General features: G+C 45.6%; 2 protein-coding genes across 3 annotated transcripts; one reads left to right on the top strand and one right to left on the bottom strand.

Moving 5' to 3' along the window:
* The first annotated feature begins 19 nt into the window (after nt 1-19).
* Nucleotides 20-2,304, top strand: TXNDC17 (thioredoxin domain containing 17). The gene is made up of 4 exons (XM_074922539.1): nt 20-200; nt 928-1,009; nt 1,301-1,376; nt 2,018-2,304. Exons 1-4 carry the CDS (start codon nt 59-61, stop codon nt 2,084-2,086), a joined length of 369 nt encoding a protein of 122 aa, XP_074778640.1. The 5' UTR covers nt 20-58; the 3' UTR covers nt 2,087-2,304.
* Nucleotides 2,305-2,481: 177 nt separating this feature from the next.
* On the bottom strand, nt 2,482-9,544 carry MED31 (mediator complex subunit 31). Of its 2 annotated transcripts, none has more exons than XM_074922537.1 (4): nt 9,478-9,544; nt 5,115-5,192; nt 4,427-4,523; nt 2,482-3,724 (listed from the first exon to the last, which is right to left on the bottom strand). In XM_074922537.1, the coding sequence occupies exons 1-4, from the start codon at nt 9,536-9,538 to the stop codon at nt 3,532-3,534; spliced, it is 429 nt and encodes a 142-aa protein (XP_074778638.1). In that variant the 5' UTR covers nt 9,539-9,544; the 3' UTR covers nt 2,482-3,531. The 2 variants fall into 2 exon arrangements, with proteins under 2 accessions (XP_074778638.1, XP_074778639.1); XM_074922538.1 differs by lacking the exon at nt 9,478-9,544 and adding an exon at nt 7,758-8,055.
* Nucleotides 9,545-11,018: the final 1,474 nt, after the last annotated feature.

Raw genomic sequence — 11,018 nt, forward strand, 5'->3', positions numbered from 1 at the left:
GCCGCCGGGAAGCGGAACTGCGGGGGCCGGGCCCGGCGCGGCCCTTCCCGCCGCCGCCATGGGCTGGGAGGAGAAGCAGGTGCGCGGGTACCCAGAGTTCGTGCAGACGGCGCAGCGCTACCACGGGCGGCCCATCTTCGCGCTCTTCTGCGGCGACAAGGACGCCGAGGGCAGGAGCTGGTGCCCGGACTGCGTGACGGGTGAGGCCCGCGGCGCGGCGGGGCAGCGCCCGGCCCCTCGGCGGGCCCCGGCCCGCGGTACGCGCCGTCTCTCTCCCGCTCGCCCGGGAAGCCGGAGCCCCCCGCAGCTCCCGGCGCCGTTACCGAGGGTCGTGAGCGGCTGGTGGGGGGGTGGAGCCCTGGCTGCCGGTACCGGGCCGCTGAAGCGACCTGGCCGCGTCGGCTCTGACGGAGCTCGGTAAAGCTGGCCCCAAGCTCGAGGTGGCCCCTGGCCAGCGAGCTGTCCCTGCCGCGCTGCGCTCCGCTAGCCCCTCGCCGGGGAGCAGAGACCCAGTCGGACGCGAATCCGGGGGTCGGTTGACTTGACTCACCTCAGCTTTGCCTGGCAAACGGACTCGCCCGTCGGCGTCTGGCAGCGAAGGCAGTTCCTCAGAAAACATCGCGCTGAACTTTCTGATCATATGTGGCAGCTGCTTACCACTGTTCTGACGGGCTTCCATAGAGGCAGGAGACAACATTATTGTTCTTGTTAAGGCAGAAATTGGCCTTTACTCAAAGATGAGTCACTACAACGTTGAGCATGGAATAAATTCAGCAAAGCTCGTGGATAACTAGATGAAAGAAAATACAAATCCTGACCTGAAGCAGGCAAAGTATTAATTAGCACTGCTGGTCAGAGTAAATCTAGGTGATTCTGTAGCACAGCAAAAGTATTAACTACTAATAGATTTTAAAAATTCCCCTCTAGCTGAACCAGTTGTGAGGAAGGAACTTCCTAACATGCCCGATGAGTCTATATTCATCTACTGCCTAGTAGGAGACAGAGCCTAGTAAGTAACTGCTTTAATGCCAACTGACCTAACTTTGCTATGTGTGGACTGGAGGTTAACTAACCTGTTGGAACGACTGACTGAACTGTCCTTTTCTGCAAGGAATGAAGCATTGCTCTGAGTTTTGTGGTCTAGACCATGCCTAACTGAACTGTCTGCATGCTTGTTCTGAGAGGTGGGCTGGGGAGGTGCAAGGCACACACCTCTGAATCATCCTGTTGAAGGAATGGTAAGAGGCTAACTTCAGACTGCACCTCTACAAGCTGTGTTTAACCTCTTCTTCCCAAACAGCTGGAAAGATCCCAACAATGAATTCAGGAAGAATCTGAAACTAACGGGAGTGCCTACACTACTTAAATATGGAACAGTAAGTGATTTATTGTACATTCTGGATCTACAGGCATTCATGTGGGAAACTGGCAGGAGCTTATGGCTGTGAATGAGTTAGGCACGCACCTCTTCTGATACCTTCTCTTGTTTAAAAAGAGCAGGCAATTAGGAACAGCTCTTCTGCACCCACCCGTGTGCTCTTCCTGGCTCAAACAGTTCCTCAGGAGAGAACCACTCTGCTTCCTGTATCATGTTGCCTATAATAAACATATGGTAAAGAAAGTACGTACACTTAGCACGTAGTGGTTGAGGGGCAGGGAAGGTTCTTGGCAACATATTGTTAGCTTCCTGACTTGCAGCTCCTCAAACTTCAAAAAATCCAAATGCTGAATTACAGGCGTGAAACAAGTTCTGTGCAGTATACTCCTGATTAAAACGAACACCAGCTCAAGTTTTAACTTGTGCATGTTATTAAGTTGGCAGTTACTTTCTTAGAAATGCCTCTTCCAAGGCCAGAAAACCCTCAGGCATCTTTCAGTTATTCCTACCCTGCTTGTTCCTCCCCACCCTCCCTGGAAAAACAACTGCTGGAGTGTGGCTAATGTTAGTATGTACAAACGGCTCTAGTCTAGACCAGGTTTTTGAATTGCCCCTAAAACATTTTAACTTTTCTTTCAGCCTCAGAAGCTGGTTGAAGAAGAATGTTTTAAAGCGGAGCTTGTGCGTATGTTGTTTACCGAAGACTAAATCCTCCAGTAGTCAATCATTTATGAAGATGTTGATCTCAAGTCATTTGCAGTGTCCTTTCAAGAAATCCTTAACCTTTTTCAAAAATGTCATGGTTAATTACTTCAGACTAGTCAAGATAAATGTCATTAAATTCTGGGTCCAACCTTCCACTAAAATCTTCCAACAAAACCCTGCATCTTTCCTTTCATGTTCAAATAAACTTGAGTTTGCAAACAGTCTCTTTTCAAAGGACCTGAGCTCCGGTTACAAACTTAGAGAGCAGCTGGCACTGAAGAGTAGGACCGAAGGGGTAAGTTACACCTTTAATAGTAAATTGGGGGGGGTAGGAGAGACAGAAAAATCTCCTTGTTCTTCATAAATCTGATTTCACATAACTACTGAAGCTGTTAAGATAAATTTTCAATGCCAAAGATGTTTAATGGCTTATCTGTTCAGTCTGGTAAGCCGAAAGCTGACAGTCTTGGTGTCTCTGATGACATGTTAAGGGTTAACAGTTGCAGTACCTGCTCCTACAAGGATACAGACTACAACACGAATGCAGCACAAATACAGTCTAAAACATGACAATTGAATCCCTGACAACTGCCAAGATGGTATTCTTACAATAAAAACTAGAGGCATAAATGGCAAACGCTTCTCCAATACTGCAAGCATTTACACCTTTTTTTGTAACACAAAGTGTTTTCACTACCTGTACTGCAGAGAAGCCCAAGAGCAGCCACTGTTTCACTGGCAGAAAACCAAGATTAAAGTAAGCTTCCTGGACTGGAATAGATAGAGCTACAGCCCAGTTCCTTCTGTTCAGTATCTGCAAAGTTTATTACTTCTCTCTGCTCCACTCCTGCAGTCCTTGTCTCATCACACTTCAATTTCTATCTGTAAAATGTTGTAAGGAAAACTCTGTAAGACCCCCAGCAACAATGATTACCAGATAAACACAGATGACAAGTAATAGCTTGGCTCTGTTTCAAGGCAAAAGTCCACAATTTAGATTTTGTACAGTATCACCACTTCAACTTTGCTCATCCTGCAGTTGTAAATAGTTGTACATGAGGGAGTTCTTAGTCACATGCTGACACACATCATTATTCTCCAGGGAAAATGCCTCCTAAGAGCAGACCTCTGAGCTACGTTTTTTTGTTACATATTTAAATATCAATAACAAAACTGTTTCGTTTTCAAAATCATGAGGAACCAATAGCTACAGTAAGTAATGCTCTTACAAAATTGTCCAGGCTACAAAACATATTGCAGAAGTAGGTGTTTATCAGTCTTTTATCTTTAAAGAAGTTGATGAAAGAAAAAAGAAACACAGTCACTTGATAAATCAAAAATCAAATGTATGCACACCCAGAGCCAAACCTAAAAAAGGGTTCATGCCTCTCTTGTAAATACTTCAGCTGAGACAGAGGACACCTTATCATCACTCTTCCAAGCGTTTTTCATTTTACAGAGGTGTTGTTTTGTTGCTGCTGCTCTGCAAGCGCTTGCTGGAGACGCATTCTTTTCCGAGAATAGTGCTGCCAGTGAAGAATCTGTTGCTCGTCAATAAATTTAGCACACTGAGCATTGACCAGTTCTTTGCGGAAGTGTTCGTACTGGAGCAGCTCTAGCATATGCAAACACTGAGGATACCTGGGTTAAAAATAAACATGCTTTAATGTAAGTTTTTACAAAGTACAGTAAAACTGGAGTCTTATGTCTGTGCTTTACTTAAGTATCAAACCACTTAAGACTGTACATACTGCACACCCTGTAACTTGCTAACATCAGGATTAGGCTAGGAAACCAGGGAGTCCAAGAGCAGCTTATAAACGCATGCACAGGCCTGCTGAGACTGGCTTTTCTAATGGCTGGGTTTTACTAAAGCAAATACATAACAACTATAATATCTGCTTCTAGAGCTCATTTAAAGAACATAACCAAGAACTGTTTCCCCAAAATTTGAAGGAGTTTGCACACTCACAGAAATGTAAGGTCATCTTTGTTTTGTCTAAGCATCAACAATGCAAAATTACTCTTAAAATGTACTTACTGGGCCTAACTGAAGTAGTTTTGTACCATAATGTTCAATAGTTCTATTTTAAACAAATGGTAAAGTGCAGATAAAGGCTGCAAAAGGAAGATTCCATGTGCGACTTGTGGAACATGTTTTATAACGTATCCTTGCTACATCTGAACTGTTGGAAACAGGAAAATTGCATGTAAACACAGCGGGGAGAGAAAAGGTAAGGTTATGGGCAGAAATCAAATACTGACATGCTGCTGTACAGTACCTAAGAGAAGGCAAACGTCAAACCATTAAAATGCACAAACCTAAGAGATTTTAACACTTACTTCAGGTATTTTGCATATTCAGGTTCTTTCCAATAAAGTAGATATTTAAGGTAATTTACAAAAGCCTTGTCTTTGAAGTAGCCTCTTTGTGCAAGAACTGAAATAAAACGACAAATAAGGAATTGTCAGTTACAGATGCGTGAAAAAAATCTGACAAGCCTGAAGAATAGGTATACACAAAACTAAACAAACAGGCACTTTAGTCAAAACTTTATCATTACAATCAAATTTTGCTAATTCAAAAATATTTTTTTATGTCAACATACTAAGCACTTAGAGTATGTACCTTTCATACAACAGCAAGAAAGAGAACAGCTTTCTGAAACAGGGAATTTTGACTGTAGTACCAAAATGGGCAGGGAATTAAGTATAGTACCTGAAACTATTAACATTAGTACAATTCTGTTTTCAGATGAAGGAACATTATTAACTTGACATTACTTTTTAACCACAGACTTATTTTTTTCTCCACCAGACATGCAATTTTTTTTACTTCAGCCAATAAAAAATTTTGCATTTTAAAAAACCCACCTGTTAGAAATCTAGACACATGTACAGACTACCTTTATGCTGTGAAAGACCACTCCCTTTTCTTTGTTTAGCCCTCTCCCTCCCTGTTTAACTTTACCAGTAATAAACACCATTAAACTACATTCACTCCTCAGGACCCTGATATTTAAGTACTCACAGTTGAGGTAATTTGGATTTGCCAGACATTGCACAAACTCTAACTCCAGCTGGAACCGAAGTCGATTTCCTGTATCATCTGATACATGAGAAAAATAGTAAGAATTGGACCCACACAATCGATCTGACAGTAATTTTCTCAGTTTGAGCCATACAAAGAGAGATAACATGTTTAACAGGAGAAAAATCAGTAACTCCCCATAATAAACAGGGATTAATTTAGCAAAGCATCACATGAATCGGGGTTGGGCCTGCACTGATAAACACGCTGTAGGTTCTTTTTTTTTACAGTCAAGCAAGTGCAGAGAACAGAGGAATGCCCACTGACACTTTGTTGAGAGTGAAGGAAAAGGGAAGCGCAAGAAGCTTGGAATATTTGAACAGGGAAAGTGAATAAGGTAAGGACAGGGAAGTGAAGAGCCCACCAAAATCTTAGCTGTATTTTTAAAAGTAGCACAAGCCAGAACTGGGGGCGTTTTTCAGAAAGGTATCTTGACACAGCGCCCTAGCGGGAAGGCGGCGGCGTGCCCGCAGTCCAGCGTACACCCGCCGCCGGGGGGAACCGCGGGGCTGCGGCGGCCCCGGGCCGGGCTCAGCGGGACCCCGCGGGCCCCTCATGAGGTTCCACGGAGAGAAACGCCGGGTCCAGCCCCCGCAGAGGAACAGCCCCGCGCACCAGGGCAGCAGGCTGGGGCCGCCCTCGGAAAAGCAGCTTTTAGAAGAGGCCCCGGTGGGCAAGCGAAGGGACCTGCGGGGCGCAGGGCAGCTCAGCACCCTCCCAGGCTGCACCGCCAGCGGGTCCGGGCGCTGACCCCCCTCAGCACCGCCGCGCCCGTCCTGCGCTCCACGGGACCAGGAAGGCACGGGCACACGGGAGCACGCGAGGATAATTAAAGATAATTACAGGAATGGAGTTCCCGACACACAGAGAGGCTGAGCAAGCTGAGGCTGGTCAGCCTGGAGACCAGGCTTGGGGCCGATCTCACCAGTGCAAGGGAACGAAGACAGAATCAAACTCTTCTCAGTGGTGCCCAGGGAAAAGACAAATGGCGATGGGCACAAACTGAAATACAGGAAATTCCTTTTAAACATAAGTCTGGGGGGTTGTGGGCTTCTTTGTGTGTGTTTGGGGCTTATTTGGGTTTTTTTTACTGTGAAGGTGACTGATAGTAGGACCGTGTTTTCCAGAGAAGCTGTACAATCTCCACCCTCGAGGGTCCTGAGCAACCTGGCCTAGCTGACCCTGCTTTGAGGAGGTGCTTGGGCTAGATGGTCTCCGAAGGTTCCTCTGAATGTGAACAATTATGAAATTCTGCCAAACAGTCCTGACTTGAAAGGCAAAATGTGGAAGCACAGCCTACTTGAACCCAATGCCAGAGCAAAGCTGGGTACGGACACCTTTTGCCTATTTAGCAGCAGTCATAAGAAATTCACTTAACTTCTGCATTTATGCCCATTATTATACAAGCTGGGGGCTACCTACCAAAAGAGAGGAATAAAGAATCAATTAACCTTACTTTTAGAATCATGCCATCAAAGTACCTTCATTTTAAATTCTTTTTCAGCATCACTGTATTCTAGAAAAACATTTCTCTTCACTATTGCTGTAAACAATGTTATTTGATCCAGGTTGGTTATTACGGATTTTCCCTCACCCATTTTTACCATCTCACCCATGTTTGTATTAATTTTGAAAATATTAAATATTGAATTGAGAACATAAGCTCTAGGGGATCCCAAAAGCAAAAAACAAACAAACAAATAAAAAAAACCCCCATAGTATAAATGATTGTACATTTATTTAATCTGTTTAAAATAGCCCACACTGCCTTTCGTTCTTTTAGTTTCTGTAGCACCAATGAACACTAAATAAAATACTTTAAGTAGGTGTAATTATTTATGTATATATATTCTGTATTTTATTATATATAATATGTACTTATGAAACTTAAGACATAAAAATTAGGTGATAGTAATGTGGTAAATCCTATTTGCCATTTTACATTTTAGTGACAAGTCTCTAGTTCTGTGGGGAGCTCGTCTTACGCCTCAGAACATTTCCACACTACAGAGGAAAGGCTTCGTCCTTCAGAAAACAGTGGGGTTTCTGATGAGAGAACGCTAGCGCGGTACAAGGCAGGCCGAGAGCACGAGGAGCCCCGAGGAGAGCGCCCAAGCCGAAACCACACGGCCCAGGCCCCGAACCCCGCCGACGACAGCGCGGCTCAGGGCCCGGCTCTGGCCACCGGCCACCACTCGCCACGGCACCGAGGCCCTTCGGGCCACGGCACCGAGGCCCTTCGGGCCCCAGCAGCTGCTCCAGCAGAGCCCGCGCCTAAGCACGCCGCCCTCCTCCGGATCGCCGGGGGCCCGCGGGGCGAGCCGGCGCTTCCCAGGGGAGGGAAGGGGAAGCTCGGGCGGGGACCGGGGAAGGCCCCGGCCGTGCTCGAGCCGCCTTCGCAGCGCCGGGACAAGCGCTACAGGCGGGGCTGCGGCGTCAGGAGCTCTGGGGCCGCGGGGCTGGGCTCCGCACCCACGGGCGCGGCGGCAGCCGCCCCAGGCCCCTTCTCCGGGGAAGCGGGCTCGGAACCCGCCCGCCGCCCGCCAGCCCCCCGCGCCCGCCCCGGCGGCCGCCCCCCCTCACCTGTCTCCATGGCGGCGGCCGGGCTGCGCCGCCCGCGCGAGCGCAAGATGGCGGCGAGGAGGCCGCTGCCGGCGGGCCCGGGCGGCGCGGCCCTCAGGCACGGCGGGAAGGGGCGGGCGGCGCCTCGGGGCGGGCCCGGGCGGGGCGGCGGAGCCCGCCGGCAGAGCGGGAGCGATCGAACTCCCCGGGCCGCCGCCGCCTCCTGCGCCGCGGTTCTGCCGGGGCGGAGGGAGCTCCAGGGAAAACGCGCCTTCGCCCTTCCCAGGCGTGCGATGGCAGGATCCCTCCTTCTGCGCCGTGTTAGCTACGGATCTCACCTCCCGGGGACAAACGGTGATTGTTTTCAACTTTCAGCTGCCTAAAAAATCAGTTTCACAAGTGTCATGAGGGAAACGGTCACTGCTCAGAGGAGGCATTTCCCCATGACAACATTACACTGAAACACAGAGATAAGACACGGGAATTCGGATTTGGGGTATAATGGGCACCATCCGTTTACCACTAGGTAAGGGAATTCCGCCTGTCAGTGCTGAAGTAGCAGAGCTTGTAATATCTGTAGTTGGAAAGAGTTCAGAGATTCCGATATCCAAATAAAACCCCAGACTGAAAACAGTACTGGAAAAAGTCCTTCCTCTCCAGGCCGCTCTGCTGCCCTGAGGCCTGCTGCAGCTTGCTGCGGACAAGTGACAGAAGTCAGAAATCAAAGTACAAACACCAGTGTATTTTCAAACGACTAAGGGTCAGTTTTACATAAATCACTCTGAAAACTTTGCAAGCAAAACAAAGTAACCCCTGCAAACTTTACTTACCATTTTTATATGGCAGTCTCTGAAAATCTGTAAAAAAAAGTCACATGTGCAATGCTAGTTCCAATGGGATCCAGAGTAGGCAGAAAGATAACACCCTTACATCTACATTTCATAGGCTCGTTTCCTAACCGAAACCCCAAGATTCCTTCTAAGAGTAATATGGGTGGAAAGGCTCGCATTTTGCCAGTGTCACCCCAATAGCATAAACCGGCCACGGGACCTGCCCTCTGGTAGATGAGTAAGGAGGACATTTTACGAGTTCCGTACTGGCCCAGAGCAATAGCAACAGATTTTCTGAAGCAGAACAGGAGATTAAATGTAACTGATCTTCCAGAAATAATGGACTTGTTATAAAATGGGTACAGAAGTCTTTTCCAAACGTGAAATCAGTTTGGACTGAGACACTGCAAAGTTGGTTGAGGAAAATCCTTAAGAACAACTCATTTCTGTACCCAATTTGGTGCTTATGATATAAACCAAGCGCTCTATACTTAATAATCAAGCAGAAATTATTATTTGACATTTTCTTGCCAAATTATTTGACACTATCTTGACATGATCTTTATGATCTATGGTAAGAGGTTACTGCTTTTCTAAGGGTACAAAATATTTTAAGTCAGAATTCAATATGGGTGATTTTAAAAATCACTCCATTAGAGCTAGGATGCACCAACAGAAATGAAAATAAGCCAAGTGAATCCATGAATAGCAGATCTTACATAATATGTTTTTCTGTAGCTTCTTTCTGTGGAGGTTTTATAACGTCTAAATCTCCAGCTGAGCTCATGTCAGAGCCCCCTCGCAGTGGAACTGTAGGAGGGTTTGTCTCTGGACAGAGTCTTTGCCCAGAAAGCAGTCTGTCTTAAACCCACAGCGAATATCTCAAGGCTGGAATTTTTCATTCTACTCACCTGGCACTGTTGTTGCTCTCCTGGGAGGCAGTGACATGGCTGAGCTGCTCATTTTTGCCATGGATATTTATGCTTTTATCATTGCTGCCATTAGAGAGTCAGCAATCCTCCGGGTTTCTCAGGAAGACCTCGTGTTCCAGATCTGAAATGTTCATGCTCTAACATGACAGATTTAATGATGTACAATGTGAGTAAACAATCTTTTTGAAGAAAATGAATGTTGGAGTAATGATTTGTTCTGTCATGTAAGGGATCTTTTGCCATAAAGGCAATTCAGTTCTTATTCCATTAAAAGGTAGCTTTGGGGTCAATGTTCTAGTCATGTTTTTTCCTCATATAGATGGGTAAATGCTTGAGCTGGGAAGGATAAAAAGAGGATGATCTTGTGTTTGTTCTGCAGAACATTCATTTCTAACTTTGTACTAGAGAAGACATTATTGATCACTTCAGAGCAGAAGGAAACGGAGAGACTCAACCCTAAAATACTAAATTGGGGGGGGTTTTGTCTTCACATTGGATGGAGATTTGAGCTTGGACTTTATTTTGGTTTTCATAGCAACTTTACAATGAGCCAAGTAGATTTCAGTCAACCTCTGCACTTAATTCTTCATTCATTAAAAAAAAATTGTATCCGTCAGAGTGAAACCAGTTAATGAACAAATGCTGCAAGCGTGCAGCGCAGACCCGCCCTGTTGCATCAGCACCCTGGAGAGGAGCCCAGCTCCAGAGACTAAATTTTTTCCAGCAGTTGCAGTTCTGCCTGGTGCTACATGCTAAACTCTCGTAACTTGGCTGAAACGAAAGCCCCAGTGGTTTAGCTCTGTCAGACCAGCTTAGGTTCGCTGCTGTGACAACTGCATTAGGCACTTGTGCAACAGCACACTGTAAACAGACTTACCTGAAACCTGACTGATTTTTTTTTTCCCCCTTTTTTTTAAGTGCTTTGCTGTTTTCATTTGTTGAACTATTTTCAGCATCTGAGTTAGCAATTTACTATAATACTATCTTTTCCTATGCAGTATGATTTTTTTTTTCCTGGGAATTGGGTTACAAAAACCATCTAAAAAGGATTTATGCATAGTTTTTCTTAATAAAATAGGGTTGCTTTTTTTAGACAAGGTTTTAGTGGTTGTGGAATACTACCATTACTATATCAAAACATAACAAGTCACTCCCCAGTAAACACAGACTTTGGGCTAAAAGCAGAGATCAAACAGATCCCACGTGTCTGCATTGCTATTCTGGAATGTGATTTCTCTCCCAAGACTGACTTCAGAGGAGAGAATCCTAAAAAAGGATTGGTCACAGGAATAAATTACTATGTAGGTTTGCCAGAGTTAAGTCAAACATTTCAATTCTTGGCCATCAAAACTAGGAACAAAATGTAAAGTCAGGATCATAGTATAATAACTAAGAACATTCTCTAGGAAAAGTTGGAATTTTTTTTTCTGCTTTTAAATATCAGTTGAGTCAAACTTTTGAGGTGTAAGTGTTAACATATATAACTGTGAGACAGGAATTTTCCATATTTTTGTGAAACC

This window comes from Athene noctua, chromosome 19, assembly GCF_965140245.1.
Source record: "Athene noctua chromosome 19, bAthNoc1.hap1.1, whole genome shotgun sequence".
NCBI lineage: Eukaryota > Metazoa > Chordata > Aves > Strigiformes > Strigidae > Athene > Athene noctua.